General features: G+C 40.3%; 1 protein-coding gene across 1 annotated transcript in view; it reads right to left on the bottom strand.

Annotated features, from left to right (window-relative positions):
• Nucleotides 1–19,469: 19,469 nt before the first annotated feature.
• The window catches only part of LOC138996160 (hemicentin-1), a 96,597-nt gene continuing 93,608 nt past the window's right edge, over nt 19,470–22,458 (bottom strand). The window contains exon 55 of the mRNA XM_070397113.1: nt 19,470–20,889. Coding sequence (XP_070253214.1) covers nt 20,523–20,889 — 367 coding nt within the window. The 3' untranslated portion in view covers nt 19,470–20,522. The remainder of the gene's footprint in view (nt 20,890–22,458) is intronic.

The following is a 22,458-nucleotide window of genomic DNA, read 5'->3' as shown; positions in this document are numbered from 1 at the left end:
AATTGAAAGAACTTCCATCAGTAGCACCCGGCTGTCTTGGCTGGGAGCTCCTCCACTGAGCGTAACCCTGGGTGTGGGTAGTCCGCCATGAAGAGGTTGGCTTCTGTGGAGAAGGATGCTGTCCACCACTGTGGCTTTTATCAGGGTAGGCCTTTGCATTACTTTCTAAACTTCAAGACATGATTCTCTAAGGATAATTTTTTATCAGAACCAGTGGCCCTCTGACATAATTCCACCCTCATGACCTAATAACATCCCAAAGGCCCCACTTCCTAATGCTATCTTATTAGCTATTAAGATTTCAACACATGAATTTTGGGCAAACAGAAACATTCAAACTATAGCAGCTGGGTCAGAATGATGCCAAAGAAATGTACTAATTTGATCGTTTCCCTCAATTAGAAAATTTCTCCACTTGGTTCAAAATACATCAAGCAGCCCTAGCCGGTTTGGCTCAGTGGATCGAGCGCCGGCTTGTGGATTGAAGGGTCCCAGGTTCTATCCCAGTCAGGGACACATGCCTGGGTTGTGGGCTCGATCCCCAGTAGGGGTCGTGTAGAAGGTAGCCGATCAATGGTTCTCTCTCATAATTGATGTTTCCATCTCTCTCCCTCTCCCTTCCTCTCTGAAATCAATAAAAATATATTTTTAAAAAATACATCAAGCAGCCCTGACCAGTTTGGCTCAGTGGATAGAGTGTTGGCCTGTGGACTGAAGGGTCCCAGGTTTGATTCCGGTCAAGGGCATGTACCTCGGTTGTGGGCACATCCCCAGTAGGGTGTGTGCAGGAGGCAGCTGATCGATGTTTCTCTCTCATCGATGTTTCTAACTCTCTATTCCTCTCCCTTCCTCTCTGTAAAAAATTAATAAAATATATGAAAAAAAAACAAAACAAACAAACAAAATACATCAAGCATCATTTTGCATCAGATAGAAAAAAAGAAAAAATAGTTATTTGCTCTTACTTATCATTCATTATGACCATATACAAATTCTGTTATAACCCTTCCAGGTCAGGGACCCAAATTAAATTTCTTCTTCCCCGTGCCCTTTGTGCCAATAGAATGAGACCACATTTGGTAAAGCAGAGCAGAAACTTTATTCTTTGATCAAGAAATGTTGAAGGGTGAGCTCATGCACTAATGGTGGCTTCTTCCTGACCGGGAGGAGCCTTCTGTGCTTACTGGCTGTGCCTGGAGCGATTAAATCCTTTCAGGCGAGCAGCTATTCTTCTGTTGCCCTCAGCCCTTTTGGCACAACGTCCTTTTTGCACATGGTGCCCCATTGCCATCCTGGTTTTTGCCCTGGACACCTTGGCCTCTGCACTCAGCACCTTGATATTTGTGCTCGGGAATCCTTTTCAGCTCATTAAGCAAGCACAGCTCGAGATACAGTTCAGGTATTCAGAAATGTTAGGGTCTTTGGGATGATGGCCCGTGACATTATGTCATAGGGATTATCGGTACCAGATCATTTTACCCACATCATTTTCTTTGCTCTTCGTTGTAAACCTTTAAGGCAGGTATGGTAGCCGCCATCTTGCACCGGCAGCAACTGAGGAGCAGAGAGAGGAGCGTGCCTGTCCAAGGCGCAACAGGCTTCATGTCAGGGTCAGATCGAGTTGCTGGATTGTCCTCCCCCCAAGTCACATTTATCTACCGTGTCATGTTTTTGCAATGTTGTCGCACATTGTTTTAAAAGCTGTACGGAGGAGCTATGGACTGCCAATTAGGGGCATTTTAACTGTTCGAGGAAAGTCCTGTTAGTCTCGTATAAATTTCCATCAGCTACGTGAAAACAGCCACGCAGCGGTTACTTAACAAGGATAATTACGCGCCTTTCTAGACGAGTCCAGCATCTTGTTTTCCATTCCCTTTGGGGCGCACCCCTCCTTCCCCCATGTGCTTAATATTTGCTTCATGGGAAGATCATTCTGAGGTAATACATCCTAAATGTCGAGGCACATTTTGGGCTCCTCTGGAGGACATGACCTGGGCTCTTCTTAACGATCCTCTTTTGTTCTTTGTACAGGGAAGCTCGGGGAAGCTTTCTTCTCTTTTCCACCAGGCCCTCTGCCCTGAGGCATTCAGGGATTGAAAATCCCCAAACACCAGTGAGCCAGCGAGAGGCATTTGCCCTGGTCAGACCCAACCCAATGACATCAGTGGAGACAATCTCACCCTGCTGCAAATATGTTTTTCTAAACACACCCAAGTCCCAGAGATTTTCATCTTCTGTGGGCTCGCTCCCCAGCATCCGATTTGTCACATAACAAGCTATTACAGAGACGCAAACCCTGTCTAGTAACCCGGTCGACTCCAACTGGTGCCAATATTCCTCCTTGTGACAGAATGTCAACAGGCAATGGGGTTTCAGAGTTGTCCATTTTATGGGTCAAAAGTTTCTGAAATCATTTTCTTCCTGTTGAATGATCCCAAGAAAAGGAACCAGGTGCAGAACTCCCTAGTTTGGCAAATGTAGGGGTCCCGTAGCAGCAGATGACTTAACAGAAACACAAAAAGAGTGTTGGAAACAAAGTCTCTGATTTCCATTCTTGACTGTCAGTGTTCTCTTGAAGGCAGCTGCGTGATTTGGCAGGGAGAGTCTGCAAGTAGGAACTTAAGCATCGATCAGCATGGGAAGCCGCACAGTGTGGGCAAGTCGGGCAAACCGGGGGTTCGGGCCCGGCTCTATCGCTTACGAACTGTGTCACCCTAGATAAATGTCCCTAGACAAATGATCGAACTTCTCAAATCTTTAGCTCTCTCAATAGTGGCTTAATAACACTGCTGGGATGCGGGCATGAGGACATAATAAGATAATGGATGGATGGCTAAGATCTTAAAAGTTCTCATTACAAGAAAAGAAACTGCAGCTATGTACAGTGATATCAAATCATTATATTGAACATCTGAAATGAATGCTATATGTCACTTATATCTCAATTAAGTATAGATAGTATGAAAAGTGTCTGGTACACCCAACGTAACTCAATAAGCAGAAGCTACTATTCTTTTCTTTTTTTCCTTCCCTAGCACCTTGAACATGGCGTTTAATCAATGTTGCAGGGAAGGAAGGAAGAGGATGTTTGAAGTCACAAAAGCTTCTTTCTGGTCTTCAAGCTTCTTTTCTCCTTCCCGAGCAATTACTGAACCTCACTTGCTCCTCCTCGCTTTGCACGTGTGGATCCTGCTTTCTATCCACCTGTTTTTACCTCTTGATCACAATGAATTAACAAATATTCACTGAGCTTCTTCTATGTACCAGTCACCCAGCGAGGTATTGTGGAGAATATAGAAATAAATAAGGTGAAGACCCTCCTTTCAAAGCACATACTGCTCACCGTTCAATGAAAGATATAAGATGTAAAACTGTAACGTAAGGCAGGAAAAATGTGTAAGAGGAGTCCATTTCAAGTGCTTCAGGAGAAAGCTAGAGATGGGCTTTGTGGAGGCTACCGCATTTGGGGTGGTCTTAAGCAGGATTTGGACTTGCAGAAAAGGAGCCAATGACATCCAAAAAAGAAATCAAGAAAGCAAATGGATGTTGAATGAAAAGGGTAACAGGAATCACCCTCATTACTACTAGTAACTACATCCACTGACTCTTCTTGATGTGGAGTTTCCCATATGTCATTTTTCTGGGCTCTTCTCTCAGATCTCCCCATCTATGGGGTTGGGTGCCCATTTATTTTAGGCCTTTCTTATTGTCTGAGTCCTTGAATTTTTAATGCCTGACATGTAAGAATGAGTTTTGATGGATGCTTTAACATTATTCACGCAATACGGTTTCTTTTTATTATGATTTCAATTGGAAGGCTGCTCTTTTTGTTTGCTATGCAAGCAATGAGCTTGTTGCATGAAAATTCATTTTGGAGTTATAGTAATGTCTTGTATTTTCATGATCAGCATCCTGATATTTAATAATCCCTTCATACTAAACATTTTATGCTATACAATGATTTTATTTTTAAGAATTCATATTTTCTACTGGTAATGGTTTTTAATCAGGAACACAAAACATTGATTTATTTAGTCTCACACATTCTACACTTTTATTCCAAAAGTAAATAAAACTCAGTACTTTGACCAGATCCCAAAGCAATCATAATTTGCTCACAGGTCGAATATCCGGAGTGTCTCAACGTGGAGTTTATAAAAGGCAACTATGACATCAATCTAATCAAATCATGAAAATTTACCAACATATGAAAGATTTCAATGTATGTGATGAGATTTACCAGAACTTTCTCTTGGCTACTCTTAAGTCTCCCACCCACATAAGTATAGAACACTGAAAGGTATGCTATCAGGTTACCTTAAATAGTCCCATATTTGCAAATGGAGACGGTATATTTTTAAAATCTGCCTTGTGTTTTATACTGAAAACTGACATTATAAATTGAGTATAATAGAAAGTTCGGTAAACTGAGATATTTAATTAAGTCTATTGAGAGACCAAGAGATTGTACCTAGTATTTAATCCTATACTAAAACTATGTTAAAGTTGTGCATGAATTAACATTATTTTTATAAGAATAAAGCTGCTTTCGATTAATCAATTAAGAGTTACAGTTTGAGCCCTAACTGGTTTGGCTCAGTGGGTAGAGCATCGGCCTGCGGACTCAAGGGTCCCAGGTTCGATTCCGGCCAAGGGCATGTACCTTGGTTGCGGGCACATACCCACTGGGGAGTGAGTGTGCAGGAGGCAGCTGATCGATGTTTCTCTCTCATCGATGTTTCTAACTCTCTATCCCTCTCCCTTTCTCTCTGTTAAAAAAATCAATAAAATATATTTAAAAAAAAGAGTTACAGTTTGATCCAACAAATCTGTGAAGAGATTTGGGAAATGGTTGAATGTGAAATGGAATGCATTACGATGACCAGATACACATTCCACTGCTCTTGGGTGCCTGTCCTACATGAGACCCTGTTGAGGAGTGTCTCCTCGAAGAACTTGTGAAGCCTCCAGGATTAGTTGTTTCGGTTGTTACTTTGGGAATGCCAAAGAGCGGTGGGTGGGAAGCCCTGCGGGCAGCCACCACATATAGAGAATCATGTTACGTATAATTGGAGGGTGTAGTCTCACATTCCAGCTTCATAAAGTCATGAGCAGATGGACTCTCATGTCATCAATGGTTGCCTTAAAAAAGCCGAGGCCTTCAGCACTGGCCTGCTGCTCCAGCTAAAACAATACGAGCTTCCTGGGGATGACGACATAGAAGAAATTCAGGTGGATATTGAAATGATTGAATTTTGGGTTTTCTCAGAATGCACATGGCTTTATGTCCATTTTCCATTTCCCTTATTTCTTATAAAGATAGCTTAATTAGGTAAAACAAAGAGATCATGCTGTTCTTCCTCAGGACTGGGAGCCCATTTTCTTAATTATGATCTGGCCATTAGATTGGAAATGACATCTTAGTTTAGCTAATTAAGCCAACGATTGGCCACGATTTAGAGATAGAAATGACTCATTTAACTACAACGGTGGGAAACAACTCTGCTTGTGTATTGCATTTTGCCTTGTCTTGAGTCAATGTATCTAAGTTATGTTTTCCAGAGTTTCTTTCATGGCATAGCTCCAGACGAGTGTGAGTCACAAGAGATGTTTTGCAGCTGATTTGGGAGATGGAAACAAGCAGCAGCCATGTTATTTTTACACTCAGACTCTCTGTCAGGTGACACACGTGGTCCTGGACCACACGGGCTCATCTTGTCGGCATGGGACAGCAGCCGGACATCTCCAGCCCTCACCAGACCTGTCCTCCAGCTTCTACCCTGGCCAAGTGCGTGTTTAGCTCCATGATGAAAGAGTGCCAGACCCCAAATAGAAACAAACTGAACTTAGAACCAAAGCTGCTCATCAGAAAGTGATGAAGCAAGATTAAAAAAAAGTTAAAGCACCTTCAACGGCATCGTTTTCATTAAAATATTATCAGCCCTAACTGGTTTGGCTCAGTGGATAGAGCATCTGCCTGTGGACTCAAAGGTCCCAGGTTCGATTCCGGTCAAGGGCATGTACCTTGGTTGCGGGCACATACCCAGTAGGGAGTGTGCAGGAGGCAGCTGATCGATGTTTCTCATCAATGTTTCTAACTCTCTATCCCTCTCCCTTCCTTTCTGTAAAAAAACTCAATAAAATATATATATATTAAAAATTTTTTTAAAAATATCAGTGTTAAGGGTTGTATTTTGGAGAGAGCAACCCTCTGTGCCATAAATAAATAAACTAAATGTTATTATTATTATTATTTTTAATGCTCCATATTATTTGTGCTACAAATGAATGAATGTTTAGGCACACATCTTTTGTGTTGATGCAGCATATGTTTACCTGGCATTTTCTTCTGAGGTTCAAAGTAGGTACACTGGTCACGATGTTTGGAAAATCATAGGTATTGCATAGGTGAATGGCTGAGAATCACTATGCTTGGTGTAATGTTTAAGTTAAGGATTTGTTTCCAGATCTCAGAAGGCCTAGCACATGCAATTATGATTGGACACCAGTGGATGTCACCCTTAGATCACACAATGTGCTCTCAGGCCCTCTTTGGGAAGGCCAGGCCAGCTCCACAGATGTTTGCTTTTCCCCCCAGGGCAGCGTGGAAAGTGATTTTGGTCTCCAGATGTCACCCATCACCATGAAGCCCTCCAGCCTGTGTCTTCATCCAGCGGTAGAAAGAGGGATTATGGAATGCTTTGCAAAGATGCTTTTATCTGTAGGAATGGTGTTCATTGATTGATGGAATTTGGAGAATGCCTCTGAGTGAATTAAAATCATTTAAAAATGTTGTTTGGCTGTAATAGTATCTGCCTCTTGGAAAGGAAGTAGGAGATTCAGTCATAAGAATGGAAGGAGAGTTACTTTTCACTTCTGTATCTGTGGTTTGTGGCTTTGTTTGTACTTGGTTAATAAATCACTTGTTCAAAAGCAAAGATTAAAGAATAAATAAAATGATATTTGGCAAAATCTTGATAGTGTACTCTTTTTTATTTGACTCATTTGTCCTATTACTAAGAAAATTTCTATTTTCGAAAAAAATCCCAAACACTGATAATGTTCTCTGTAATGTCATTGGTTTCCACTTATCAAACTGGTCTCATTCAGACATGAATTCATATTAATTTATTTAAATTTTTATTAAGCACATGACTATGTTTTATTTGTTGCACAGGTGCAAGGGTACACTGGCTAAAAAACACAAGTTTTTTAAAATTTACTTTAGAGAAAGAAAGGGAGAGAGAGAGAGAGAGAGAGAGAGAGAGAGAGAGAGAGAGAGAGAAACATTGATGTAAGAGAGAAAAGAGAAACATTGACTGGTGCCTCCTGTACAAGCCTTGACCAGGGATCTAACCTGAAACCTAGGTATGTGACCTGACTTATAATTGAACTCGCAACCTTTTGGTGTATGGGATGATGCTCCAACTAACTGAGCCACTGACCAGGGCAAAACTCAAGTTTCTAAAATAAAACTCTAATACGAATTAGAGTTAAGGCAAAACATTGGCTTCAGTTATCCTTGTCTGTTTATAGGTAGATTTACAAATAGGTACGTTTACAATGAAGTGTACACAGTTTTTATATTTAAATGAATAAAAATATATTATGAAGTTGACAAAATCAAGGTTTTTGCACCTGGGAATATAAATTGATACAACCTGTACTGAGAACAATTTGGAGACATGTCTCAGAAACCTCAGGAGTGACTGTCACCCAGTAATTCCACATGCAGAAATCATTCTTAGATGACAAAGATATAATTTAAAAGTATGTACAGGAAATGACTATTTATGCTGAAGAAAAATCATAAGCAAGAAAGAGGAAATATTATATTTACTTCTTGGCAGGACAATGGGACCAGGATGTAGCAGTTGACAAAGTATAAATACAAAGTTGCCTCATATAAGTCAGCCAGCCCTTCACTTTTGGGTTGCTTTGTGTCATTTGTGCCTTATGCCACGTCCTGTGCAGGGGGATGGCAAGAGGTGAGTCCTCTTTACTTTGACTGTTGAGGGGAGGGACTGGATAAAGTACTGTGGACCAGTAATCCTATATACAACGCAAAATACTCCACCAAATAAGCAGATTGTTGTGTGTTAGGCAAAAAACTGACTCAAGTCCCCTACGACTAATATGGGGAAATGGAACTTCTCTGAATGGAATTGGTTTCAGCTCTACTGACAAGATGACCTTGAGGTTGAAGAAGTTAGAAAGATAAAACTACTGTGTAAAGATGGATTGATATTCACTTGGTTGCCTTAGATGAGTTCAAGCCTCTAGGACTGAACAGGTTAAATCCTGGACTATTGCAAGAACTGGCGAATGAGATCATCAAGCTGGATTCACAGATCTCCGTAACACTGTGAGGAAGTGGAGAGATGTTGGAAAACTTAACATCAGCAAAGACTGTTTTGGTTTTCAAAAGGATAAAGAAGATGCTGAACTTGATAGGCCTTTGGGCAGACAGGTGAAGCTCCTTAATTCTACTTCACATCAGGGTACAGCTAGATGACCTCAGATGGCTCAAAGGAGCAAAAATTTATTCTCTCAGATCTGGAGGCTTGTAGTCCAAAGTCAAGGTGTCCACAGAGTCACACTCCTTCTGAAACTTGTAGGGGAGAATTCTTGCTGCCTCTTCCTAGCTTCTAATGGAGGCTGTCATTCCTTGATGTTGGCTGACTTGCAGCGATATCATTCCAGTCTCTGCCTCTGTCATCACTTGCCATTCGCCCTGTGTATCTGTCTCTTGACATGAATGACACTTCCGTCTTCTTATAAGGACACTAGTCATGTTATATTAGAGACCACCCTAGCGATCTCATTTTAACTTTATCGCACCTACAAAGACCTCATTTCCAAATCAGGTCATTTTCACAATAGGGTTTGGGATGTTAAGATATCTTTTTGGGAGACAAAAATTGAACCCACAAGACACACTATTTTTCTTCCTTTTTTTTTCTTCCATTATCTTACTCCGTTTCATACTCTATGGTCTTGTATTGTGTTCTATACCATATGTTCACACTCACAACTGCCACCACCTCCAAACTCTTGCTCATATTTATTTTCATTAGGGTTATTCCCATGATCCATACTCAGGTGACCAAGGTAAAATTTAAAATTTATAAGTAAAGCCAAAATGAAAAGACTGGCAAATGTTCTATTGAGTGGCATCCCACCTAAGGAGGGAACCTAAACAACTTGGTTTGCTCATACCCACACCATTCGTCTTTTCTGGAACTCCATGTCTTCTTGTATAAATGACCTCTAAATCTCCCAGCTTGGAAAGCAATACTATGTGTGAACATACTGGGGTAGCCAACATTTCTGAAACAGAGGTCTTTGATTAGATCAGGACAGCCTGAAACAAGCCCTACTGTTTGGCATATTGGAACTTGCAGCTAAACTGTGGTCCTTTCTCATTTCCCTATTGGAGCAGATGTATTAACAATCTCTCTCTCATGTTGTTTTTGGCTCACACTTTAAGGTTTCCTCAAACCTAACCTCCAAAGAATGGAGGGACTGTGGAAGTAGCAGTTTGAAAGAGCCTACTAGGCAAGCAGTCCAGTTCATTCTGTAGGTCTGGTCATTGTTTTTGTTGCCTATCAAAGAATGCCTATTTTTCATCTCCGTTCCATGTTGCCAAAGAGGTAATAATAACAAAGTGCTATGCTGTAAAGGAACAGCCCTACATCAAATGCATGTCCTCCTTTGATCCAACTGAACCAGATGATAGCTATTTTGCTGTCAAGAGAGCAATGACAAAAGGCCAACCAACGCTGCAACATTTTAGCTGGGTGTGTGTCAATTGAGGACAGATGCGTGTGCCTGTTCTAAATGGAGGCTAAGAAAGCTCAGTTTCATCTGTTCGGAATCCAGATGTAGCAATTGGTATTCAAAAGTCAGTTTACAGGAATGAAGGTCCTGAGGTGTGAGCAAGATTAAAGTGTCTCCACGTTTTACCTCTATTCTGTGAACCATTACCCTAAAGGCAAGAAGCCGAGTGAATAGAGAGAACTATTACTTCTTGATCATTCTCATCTGCTTTGAATAAAAGCAAGTTTTTCTGCTCCCTGGGGAAAAAGGCCCTGCTGCCTCTGTCTGTCTCTCTGTCTCTATCTAAAATCTTTTTCTTTTTTTTAAGAAAGATTTTCCTACAGTACAATCAGATAATTTGAGTTGTGTTTCCCCCCTCCCCCCGAAGTGACATTAACAATTGCAAACAAGTTAGAGCACCACTTAACTTGATAAGTTTATTACTGTCCATTTAATAAACTTTATTCTTGCTTTTAATCTCACTTGACAACAAGTCCTTAGAAATTTTGCCTGCCAAGAGTGATGGCTTCCAAATGCCACCAAGTGCTCTATGTCCTCTACCTTCGATCTCAGGCCAGGAATGAGAATTATCATGAAGACAAACATCCTATGCATCATCTTAGCAAGGACCCTGTTTGCCTTTTAATAGCCAGATTCAGGCTTTTGCTAGAGAAGCAATGGTTGGTAAACCTCAAATGTGTGAGGGAATCCCATTTCTGAGACAGATAGTTCTGTTTTGTGTTTTTGTTGTTGTTGTTTTTTTTTTGTGCCAATAAGTCTACCTTGCAAATTGTGAGGAACATTCTTGTTTAAGAGGATGACACTAAAACTCATTCAATTTCACCACCTAGAATATGAACATTTACTCATTTTTTTTAATGGAAAACTAGTGGTCCGGTGCACAAATTTGTGCACATTGAAGGGAAATTAATTAGAAGAAATATTTTAATGTCACCATTCACCCTTTTTTTATAATAGAAGTGTCAGCCAAATTCATGATCAACAATGACAAATGGAAACATGTGTGCGATTGGCGCCAGCCAGAGCTTTATATGTATCGTACATGCGAGAGTCAACTTAGCCATTTATAGATATAGAATAAACTTGCTTCATTAGACCTGCTTTCTGATTTAGCTAAAATTTTTCAGCCCAGTGAAGCACCCCAACTTCTCTTTCAGGTAATTGTCAGCAACACAGCAGTAAATATCAACACGAAGCAGATTATTATTGTAGATCACGCAGGGAGAACAAAGGGAAAAATATTTAACTGCAGCAGTGTTTGACTATATTCTGCGCAATGAGAAAACCTGAAGTCATTTTCAAGGTCCACCATTTCTTATTTCTTTTCAGTCGGGTCAAGTTTCTAAGCTTTCTAAATCTCCATTTTCTGGCTAATGAAAAGAAAATAGGATTCCACCGAGTCTCCTATCTCCCTACTCCAGGACTTCTGTGAGGATCAAATGAGATGAGGCACGGGAAAATGCTTCACAGATATTTAGTTACAGTGTGAAATGTTTCCACCTAGCTATGAAGCAAGTTGTGTTCCTGGGCTGAAGAAACTCCAAGGAGGCTAGTCGCTAGGGAGAGGAAACCAGGTGTTGCTATGTGACGTCATTACCCAGATGGTCAGACACTTAGCATATTAGCCTTTTATATATATATAGATAAATGAACTTTAGTAAACCTACAAAACAATCCATTCCTAAGTTTCCTATAATGTTCCTCAGTTTGGAATGAGGACCAACTTCCTAAGGTTGGTTTCACTATGTCTAGCCCTTCTGGGTCTCTCAAAAACAAATTCTTTCAAAAACAAACTCTGGAAATAAAGTTCAAATTCCTTAAAAAGATTTATGGGACCCTTCATATTTTGGCATCTGCTTAATTCTCCAGCATTTTAGCCACACTGAACTACTCACTCGCCTGGGAATCTCTATGGCCTTTGTCCACTGACTTTTGCCTTGCCACCTGGGTAACTCTTGGCCATCTATCTCACAAAGAAGCACAGAGGTTAAGAATTAAGATAACTTAGTTTTACATCATGTCCATGCCTCCTCACTTTTTATGCCTCTGTTTCTTCACTGTAAGCTAGGGAAAATTTACAGTACCATCTCAAGAAATTGTTGAAGTCTTCATTAACTAATTTAGGCAATATATGTAAAGCATGTAGAAGAGTGTGTGGCTCTGGGTGAGCTAATTTTATTATGGTTCAGATTTTAGCTATTATGTTCTTTGGGGACCCCTTAGTTCTGGTTGAGCAGCCCTATATGTTTCTTAATTTTACGCTGTGCTTAGTCTTTCCTCATCATATCACGTAGTATTATATTATGGGAAAGAAGTCTATGATGAGATGAACTAAAGCAATCCTGTTTGTAGGTATTTAATTACAGGTATGAATTACTGGTAGGTAGTAATTATACTTGATTTCTTTGCACTCTCTCTGTAGTGAGTATTCAAGTCACTTAAAGAATACCCCTTAAGTTCCCAAAGATTCCACATAAGTTTAGTTTTCAAAGAAGGGAAAGATGAAAGCCTTGTCTGTGAAGCATCCTATTGTTTCCCTACTGTGCACACAGAACTTTCCACAGGCTAATTCACTACAGTGAGTCGTTAGCACGTGACACATTCTTCTCACCAAGTTTCTCTATACCAAAAGGATAGGATGCCTTGCGGAGTTCATCATGATGAGATTCTACCTGTCACAGATCTATTTCCAGCTCTGCCTCACCCTTGGTGATAAATACTCAGATATATGCAATGCACTGACAGGCATGTATGTGCCATCACACACATTTTTACTACTGCTTCCAATACTACTGTCCATATCCTGGAAATGCCATAGGAGACACACACAGTCTTGCCCTCTTGGCAGCTATGAACATTTGGCACTAGCAAATTATTGTTTATCAGGCCCTGACTACACAAGAGAAGTTCGGGAGAAAGCACTCTTCTGAATGCTTTCAGAAATGGGGGAGTGAAGTTTTATATAGAACAAACCTCTGGGAAAATTGACAAATTTTTTCATTTGCCATCCAGATGTTTCCATGTACAGCCCAATTCCTTTAATCTCATTTTCCCTCCTTGACGTCAAAACAGCTGATCCATTTAGTAAGCACCCTTCTACTCCTCTCACTAAATTTTTCATTTGGTCTTGCTCTGTAACCCCAAGTTCCAGTTGGTTCCACTGAATTTTTAACTCTTTAAACAGCCATAATACTGTAATCCACACATAAGAATAAAATGAATATAGTACAGAATGATTATCAGTTTTAATCCCATTAACCATAACTTCAAGGGTCTTTGATTTTGGAGACAAGGATATAATCAGAAAGAGTGTTTGAGCAACTTTCAAGTGTCTTTATGTTAATATTCAATATAGAGGCTTTCTTTCTTTCTCCCTAAAGCCAGGCAAATCAATGAAACTCATCACACTAACCACAATATATTAAGCATATATAAGTTATCCATACATTTACTAAACATTCACCCAATCCTACTATATGCCAGGTACTGTGCTAAGTACAAGAGATACAGTACTAACAATTGCATTGGTATGGACCTGGAACAGCAATTTTCAACCCTTTGCATCTCATGGCACACATAAACTGATTACTAAAATTGTGCAGCACACAAAAAAATTTTATTTTGTTCAAAACTGACAAAAAATAGGTATAACTTTGATTAATTTGCTCCTCAAACAAAGTAATAGTAATTAACTATCCTTTTTTGCTCTAAAGTGATTTTTAAAAAACCCAGGTACCTTTATCAGCAATGTGGGAATACAGGAAACATACCTCAATGTAATAAAGGTCATATATGACAAACTCACAGCCAACATCATATCATTGAGCAAAACTAAAAATGTTTCCCTTAAGATCGGGAACGAGACAGGGATACCCGCTTTCACCACTCTTTTTCAACATAGTACTGGAACTCTTAAGTCACAGCAATCAAACAAAAAGAAGAAATAAAAGGCATCTCAGTTGGAAAGGAAGAAGTAAAACTGGGGTCGGTTGAAATTAAGCTCTTCCATGGGCTCCCGAGGAAAGAATTTCAAGGACTCATGCACGGGAGATTGTGATCTTGTGGCAAGATTTATTCGAGAAGTCTGCCCCTGCCCCTGGGTTTCCAAAGTCCCATACCCCTCTGTCCCACCACAGAAAAAGTCCAACCTTGTCTTCAGCGGGCTTCTGAGGGGGTCCCCTCCTTAGCTGATGATATTTTCCCTAGGTTAGACTGACAGGCCTCTATGGTGAAGTACCTTCTCCATTTTGACTTTATTGCACACATCCTTATCTCCCTCTGCTCCCCCTACACCTACCATCCGGGGGGGGGGGGGGGGTGGTAGTGGGGAGGAAGGGGTGTTAAGCCCCTTAGAGGGACAATGCTGTAATTTCTTGGGGCATAAAGCTGTAGCTTCCTAGTGAAGCTAACAGGCTCAGTGTCCCCAAACGACCATGCTTACCAATTTCTGATTTCCCTTGCTTTCTTCCTTTTAATAACTAACTAAAGAAGGTGAAAACCACAAAATCTACTATAATTATTTGCAGATGACACGCTACTGTATCTAGAGGAACCTAAAGGTTCCACCAAAAAACTACCAGAACTGATAAATGAATTCAGTAAAGTAGCAGGATACAAAATAAATATTTGGAAATCAGTTGCATTTTAATACACCAATAATGAACTATCAGAAAGAGAAACTAAAAAAACTATCCCATTTGCAATTACATTAAAAAGCCCCCACCTAGGAATAAATTTAACCAAGAATGTAAAAGACCGGTATTCAGAAAATTGTAAGACACTGAAGGAAGACATTGAAGAAGATACAAATAAATGGAAGCATATACCATGTTCATGAATATAAATAATTAATATCATTAAAATGTCCATACTACCCAAAGCAATCTATAGATTCAATACAATTCCTATTAAGATACCAATGGCGTATTTCACAGAACTAGAATAAATATTCCAAAAATTTATGTGGAATCAAAAAAGACCCCAAACAGCAATCTTGAAAAGAACAAAATTGGAGGAGTCATGCTACCTGATATCAAACTCTACTTCAAGGCCATAGCAATTCCACTTCTGGGAATATATCTGAAGAAACCCAAAACACTAATTTCAAAGAATATATGCACCTCTATGTTCATTTCAGTGTTATTTACAATAGCCAAGATTTGGAAGTAGCCCAAGTGCCCATCAGTATAAACATTCAGGTAAGTCTGTGAATAAAACAATTGTCATAAAAAGAAAAAAAAAGAGAAAATCTTACCTGTTGTGACAGCATGGATAGACCTGGAGATTATTATGCTAAGCGAAATAAGCCAGTCAGAAAAAGACAAATACATGATTTCACTCATATGTGGAACCTAATGAACAAAATAAACTAACAAACAAAAATAGAAACAGACTGATAGATACAGAGAACAAACTGAAACTGACAGCTGTCAGAGGGGATGGGGGTTGAGGTCTGGGTGAAAAAGGTGAAGGGATTAAGCAAAGGAAAAAACCTCATAGAAACAGACAATATATTGATTACCAGAGGGAAAAGGGTGTGGGGAAGGTAGAAGAGGGTAAAGAGGAATAAATGGTGATGGAAGGAGACTTTAAAAAAAATCAGGTGCCTATACTTATATATAAGGATTTCTGGTACCAAGAATTAACCAATCAGATGCAAGCTTATTATGCAACATGACCAAGAAGATCCAATTCTATTATATGACCTATATATTTCTGGGTCGAGACAGGGCATTCACACCAGACGGCTATGGTTGTGTTGGCTGTTGTCATTTTTATTTCACATTCTAAGGGAGAAGAGGTCAGTGCCCATCATTAAATAGTCAGATATTGCATGGTTTAAAAATTCTTGCAGCACACTGGTTGAAAATTGCTAACTTAGAAGATCACATAAACATATAATTACCATGTACTATTTTGAAGGACTGAATTGTGTTCTCCCATAATTCACTCATTGAGTTCCTAACCCCCAATTCCTCAGAATGTGACTGTATTTGGAGATAGGACCTTTAAAAAGGTGATTAAGTTGAAATGAGGCGACCAGGGCAGGCTTTAATCCAATCTGACTGGTGTCCTCGTAAGAAGAGGAATTTTGGATGCACGAGGAGACACCAGGGGCATGTGTGCACAGAAGGATGACCATGTGAAGAAGCCAGGGTGTTAATAGTTTTCACATCACAAAATGTATACGTTAATCAGTATAAAGTATATAAACATGCAGGCAAGCTTGTGGAGATGCTGACCAAGATACTTACACTAAGAGACATACACCCATCTAAATTTTCTATTTACTTTTTTTCTTTTTACCGAATAGTTAGTAAAGTTGTTTAATGTAGAATTTTTTAATTTGTTATTTTGGAAGTTCTTTATTGTAAAGACAATTCTTTTGTTGATGACTCAGCAGCCACTTTGTCGGTGATAATTCTGGAACCGCACCATGGTGTTCAGGAATGGCACACTTAATGGAATGAACAGGGGGGTTAAAAGCTTGGCTTTCTTATTTGGTGTGTTTCTTTCTTTGAGCTTTCTCCACTGAGATTCACAATCTCTTGATTTCTCCCGTCCATCTCCCGTGCAACTATGGGAGGCAACCTTCCCTAGAAGGTCCCAGGAAAAAGAAACAAAAAATATCCCTTAGTCTGATTTTGACGAGTTCCTTGGCTCTACTCATAGTGTAAGCAGAAGGTGTCCTAGCTCAAGAGGTACCTATATTTTTGTCTTAAGTTTTTATACCTCTGTGCAAACTTCCTGGGTGGCCAGCGGTTAGTTGAGGGGCTTGGTTGCTGGCTTAATCTCATCTCTACATCACTTGCAAGCATGACTTGAAAGTTCCAAGAAAGAGAGAGACTAATCCTAGTAGAAGGTAATTCTGCTACTGGGTACAGGCTGATGTGAAAGATGGGAGGACTAACCAAGATGGGAACCAGCAGATGCAGCCAAGACGGATCATGGCCAGGATGAAGGTTGAGGTGGTAGAATGGGAGGGAGGAGCTCATCCCGAAACCACCGTGAACGATTTCCAAATTCCCAGGCCGCTCCTCTGAGAATAGAGAATTGGAAACAGACTCTTGGCAGAGGACGGTGATTGGGAAACTACAATCATCCTGACCAGTTAGTTATATGTCCTACCGCTGCTCCAGCTTGGCAGCGAGCTTTCTGACTCAGTGGAGCAGTGATTACACATTGAAAACTTGGCCTCAGCTTGTCCCCTCCTAGGACCCCTGGAACGCTGCAGTTAATCAGCACACTGGTCATCAAGGATCGCTTGACATTTTGAAAATGTGTTTTAGATACCTGGGCAATATGTTGATACACTGATACATTCTTTCCGTGTCCCTACAGAGTGGGAATAAGCCGGGGCCAACGGGATATGTCAGGCACCACCTCCACACATGGAACCGCTTTATTCAGGAGCCAGGGCCAGAGTCCAATGAGTGGTCTCTGTCCTGCTGTCTGACATGGAGGCGGAGGAAACTGGAAATATTAGGAGATCAACTTACGTGGATTCCAAGACTGAAAATCAGGTACGTTGGGAGCCCGAAACCCAGGAGAATGAGAACCAAGTGGCCTAGTGCACAAGGGTAGCCTCCACCACCAGAAAGTCATGCTAAAGCCTTTCTCTTTGACCCATTGTCCCCCGAAGGATGCCTAGAAAGAAAGAAATTGTCCCACTGGGTCAAAGGGCATTATTATCATTAGGAACATTATTAGGGTGGCTAGAGCAGAGGGCTTCTTCTTGAGACAAATAACACCCTTCCCCTAACAGACACACAACACACACAATCTATGGGCATATTATTACTCTGTGAAATCAAGCCAAAATGGATACAAGTCTTAAAGAGAAAAACAAGTCTTAACAGGAGAGGAAGATAAAAGAATAGGCCCTCTTTACCAATTTTTCCTTGTAACTCGTGAGTAGGGAGCTTCCGTGTGAGTTGAATGAATGTAAGATCATGGGAATTTTTTTTCCAAAGGCAACTGGTGGAGTCGCTTTTGTCTCGTTCACGTGACTTCCTACCAGGATCCATCCTCCGGGTTCCCTATCAACGCCAATGATACCTTCTTATTCCCCACCCACCCAAAGCAACAAAACACAGGAAATGCACGAATACATATTGTCTATAGTTGCTTTTGTGCTAAATCGGCAGAGTTGAGTAGTAACAAGAGAAACCATGCAGGAAAAGTTTGCTGACCACCAGTGCAGATCATACTTCTTCTATTAACATTAGGTTAGTTACTTATACTGTGTTGTAGGTAGACTTTATCCGACATGTAAGGGATTGTATATATTTGAGTCTAATATTACTGATTAGATTTCTCATTTTACCCTTTGGTTTCCTCCCTTTGGAGATGTTTCCTTTGCTTCTAGTCATTCCTCCGTGGTCTTTGGAATTTGCAGGCTCCAAGGACTGTAGTTGTAACACACAGGACATAGGCTTCCTCCCTACAGCTTTGCTTGATGCTATGGAGGGCTTCAACACCCTGTCCTGTCATCCTAAGGGAACAGACAGGCTTGCTAGCTGGTATCATTGCCTATCTCTGCTCAAGCACTAGGGTGGTTACGAAGTATTTAAAGACAGTTCTGTCAAAGGTACTTGGTTATAGTCAAGATCCTGGCTGGATCTTCTGGCTTCACACAGGACTATCCAAATCAAATAGTATAGTAACCAGAAGTCTATTCCTACCAATGATTGTTTAGTACATGGCTAGTCACTCTATGCTTGCAGAACATTGGACAAAGGAAATGAGAACAATTAATGTGGTTTAATTTTAGAAAGCTCAATAATCAGGGTCATGTGCCAATGGGACATGTCAGGCACCACCTGGAACTGTTTACCAACTAGGCTGTTAGTGTCCTTTCCAAGGCCTGAGGAGTCACACAGATGTCTTGACTGTATAAATCAGCATTTTCCAAGTGTTCAGTGAGATGTTACGATATATTGGGGAAAATTTTGACTCGAACAAATGAAATCTATTTTCTACTGAGGTGCTACGATCCTTCAGTGTCGGTATTAAATATTTAATAGGAAGACATATTCTACAATGTTTCCAAACTTGCTTGACCATGGAGCCCGTTGACTCAAACGATCTTTACTGAACTCATGTTCTCCAGAATATTCTTTGGCGAACGCTGTTAGGCAATCACCTGCCAACTGTAGACCAGATGATTTTTCCAGGTTTCTTTGAATAATGTGATTCTAGGTAAAAAATCTTTCAATCACAGGCCATGATTAGGCCTTCACTAGTTTATTACCTATTATAGGTAGGTGATGGATTTACTTGAGATAAGATATAAAGAAACTATTTAGGTAAGTGAGAAAACTGTTAGGCAATGGAGATAACATTTGATGTGGAGTCAGAAGAGGTAGAAGGTATGACATTTCTGCCACTAATTGGCTGTGCTGTCTTAAGGAAGTTACATACGTTATGAGTCCCAGGATCTTGACCTATAAAATGTGAATAACAATACATCATTACCTATCTCAAGAGCTGCTGTGGTAATTAAATCATGACACGTATTACATACCCACATATGTATGTGGATGTGGCTATACACTTTATTACCTGTTATAGCTGGGAGGAAACAAATTTCAGATTTTCAAAAAAGTTAAGACAAAGGATGTGAAAATTTTATTTTAGCTGGTTTTCCTGTAACATTATATTTTTATAAAATAATTTTTATAAAAGAGTTCATCAAGATATTCCATAGAAAATACACACTAAGGTAATATATGTACACTTCATAAAAATAGAATACATCTTGGCAATTGCTTCCAGAGTCTGTTACCACCATGTACAGTGTATTGACGTTTAACATTTATGCTAATTTAACATATGAGATTTTTCAAGAAAAACAAAGAAGACCCTCCCATTGATACTTTAAAAAATTGTTTCCAATTTATAGGAAGGTAAAAACAAATCTGGAATGTGAAAATGAAGGAGCTAATAGCAGATTATATCAAAATATATGAACAAAGATCTATGCCATCAACAATCATCTGAGGACAAAGTAATATTTTTTTCTATGATCATAAATGGTTCACTGAAAGTAATATCCTTATTTTGGGTGTTCAAAGTGAGCACCATTTGGGATCATCATAACCTTCTAGAAGCTGTACTATATTTCTAAAACGAGTGGTGTTTCTTTTTTTCCTTAAAGTGAAAAGAGGTGTCTAAGTCCTATATATAATAAAGTATCAATACTTTTTTTTTAAAAAAAAAGCATCTTCATAAGTTACTTAAGCTTTGCTCAAAAAACATAGCAACTAGTTTTATTACTTTAAAAATGGCCAAATGCTCAAAAATCTACTTGGCTTTGAATTATTATTATAGTTAGTTTATTGTATATTTTTAAGGAAAACGATCTTAGCTACTATGCCACCATAAAACATCACTGATGTGTCCCTGTTCGATGTTCAGAGATAATCTTTGGAAAGTAACTGTTCCAGTGTAATAAATAAAAGAAAAGGATACAGGGCTTTTCTAGACCTTAAGGAAAAGATGTGGCCATGGTGGGATCCTGAAAATACCTCAGCAGTACCAAGGAAGTCACACAAAACAGAGCATAGCACCATTTTCAAGTTGCCAAGGTTGCAACTGTTCGGGAGATGGTAACCTGGAAGCGAACGTGATTCCCATGATTAAAGCAGTTTAAATATGTGGGTTTGGCTTTGGCGAGCTTCTTAGTACGGATAGGCAGACACGGCTATATACACTATGAATGTGGTCTGATATTCAATGGTCCCATTGGCACTGTAGGATAAGGCTCGGACCCTCATGCGGTAGGTCTCTGGTTCTCGGAGTGGTCGCGTGGTATACACGACTCCTTTCAAGTTTTCAACCCTCAAGGCAAAAGGAACGGTCTGTTCCTCATCTACCATGAGAAACGTTGTCCTGGGATGCATCACTCCATCCTGCGTGTATGCAACCAGCCGGATTAAATCTTGATTGGCAGCTATTCCAAAAGGGAGGGAGACAAGTTTGTATTCCAAGGCATATGGGCTCGAGGCGCATTCCAAATCATTGGGTGGACAGTTCTTGAGGCAGAACCTGAGGACAACAAACACATGAAGTGCATATAGCTTCCTGGCTTGGAGGCAGGAGAAGACATGATGCAGGTGATGCTGATCCATGACAGCTCTCAGGCCTTAAAGGCAGGAGACAGCCTGCCTGCGAGAGCAGAAAGGCTCACCCCACGTTCAGGGTTGCTAACTCAAACCAGATGCCCGATGGCTATGACAGCATGCTGGTCTAGAGTCAAATAGCGATCGCTCAGCTCCATGCAAGTCAGAAGCTTTTGAACCACGGAAGTAAGGATGAGTACCACCAGAGAAACTTCAAAAAGTCAGTTTTGGAAATGGAAGCATCTATAAGTCTACTGGAAACAGTACTTCTTTTTAAAAAAATATGTTTTATTGATTTTTTACAGAGAGGAAGGGAGAGACAGAGAGTTAGAAACATCAATGAGAGAGAAACATCTATCAGCTGACTCCTGCACACCCCTCACTGGGTATGTGCCTGCAACCAAGGTACATGCCCTTGACCAGAATCGAACCTGGGATCCTTGAGTCTGCAGGCCGATGCTCTATACACCGAGCCAAACCGGTCAGGGCGAAACAGTACTTCTTAAAGAAGGGAATACAGGCTTTTAAAAAAGTTAACAACTACCATAACATTGTTTGCAGCTGAAGTAGATATTGATAATATTTGGTTTGTTTTTTGAAAAAAATGAAAGGTTAAAGTAGAATTCCTGGGGCGGGGGGTAGGGGGAGGGGGGGGGCATTGGGCCTTCCTTTTGTATTTGTCAGCCACATTATTTTAGATGAGAAACTGTACTTTCTTTTTCGCAAGCCCACCTTCGCTGCTTTTGAGTCATCATGACTTTTGAATTGTCTGTCAGAAATCATTGGTAATAAAAGAGTAAACTTAAGAAAATGCACAAAAGATCATTTTCTGAAGATATGGATAGATCCCTCAGTCATAGTATTTGTAGACATTTCAGAAGTCTATATTTTTAATTCCTCCTTTTCTTATTCCCCTTAGACCAGTTATGAGGAGCGTCTTGGTGGATCCTGGGCAGGCCACACTTGACCTTGTTACAGGAAGTTGGTAGCCACTGCTGATCGGAAAAGCAGAGTTTGAGCTCCGACCAGCATCTGGTTTCAGATCTACCTTCTTACTAGCAGGTCCTATTCATGAGGAGCAATACCTCTGATTTCAAGCACCCCAGTAACTTGGAACCTGAACAGAGTAGAACATTTCTGTAAGGAGAGGGAGTCAATAGAAGAGCAGTTTATTCAGAACCCAGAAAAGACAGTGTTTCAGACAGCAGGAAATGTATGAACGGGCAGACTACTGACTCACACTTGCTCATCTCCATTCTCTCATGAAGTCGCCATGAGTCATCGTAGTAAGAGCCAAGGTACTTCTTGGAACGCTCTAAGTGCTCAGAGACCTCCAAGCTCTGAGGCAACACAAACGGACACTAGAAAACTTCACAGAAGGGCAGACACCCCATAAAATGCTCATGGCTGAGGCAGAATTCTAGATGTTGCATGGCGGATTCCATGCTGGGGAGATGGTTCCAGGAAACCTTGGTGGCCCTGAGGGATAGATTAG

This window comes from Myotis yumanensis, unplaced genomic scaffold (genome assembly GCF_028538775.1).
Source record: "Myotis yumanensis isolate MYYU_CA2020_CCGP unplaced genomic scaffold, mMyoYum1.0.hap1 SCAF_17, whole genome shotgun sequence".
Taxonomy (NCBI): Eukaryota; Metazoa; Chordata; class Mammalia; order Chiroptera; family Vespertilionidae; genus Myotis; species Myotis yumanensis.
This window is presented reverse-complemented; position numbering and strand designations above follow the sequence as displayed.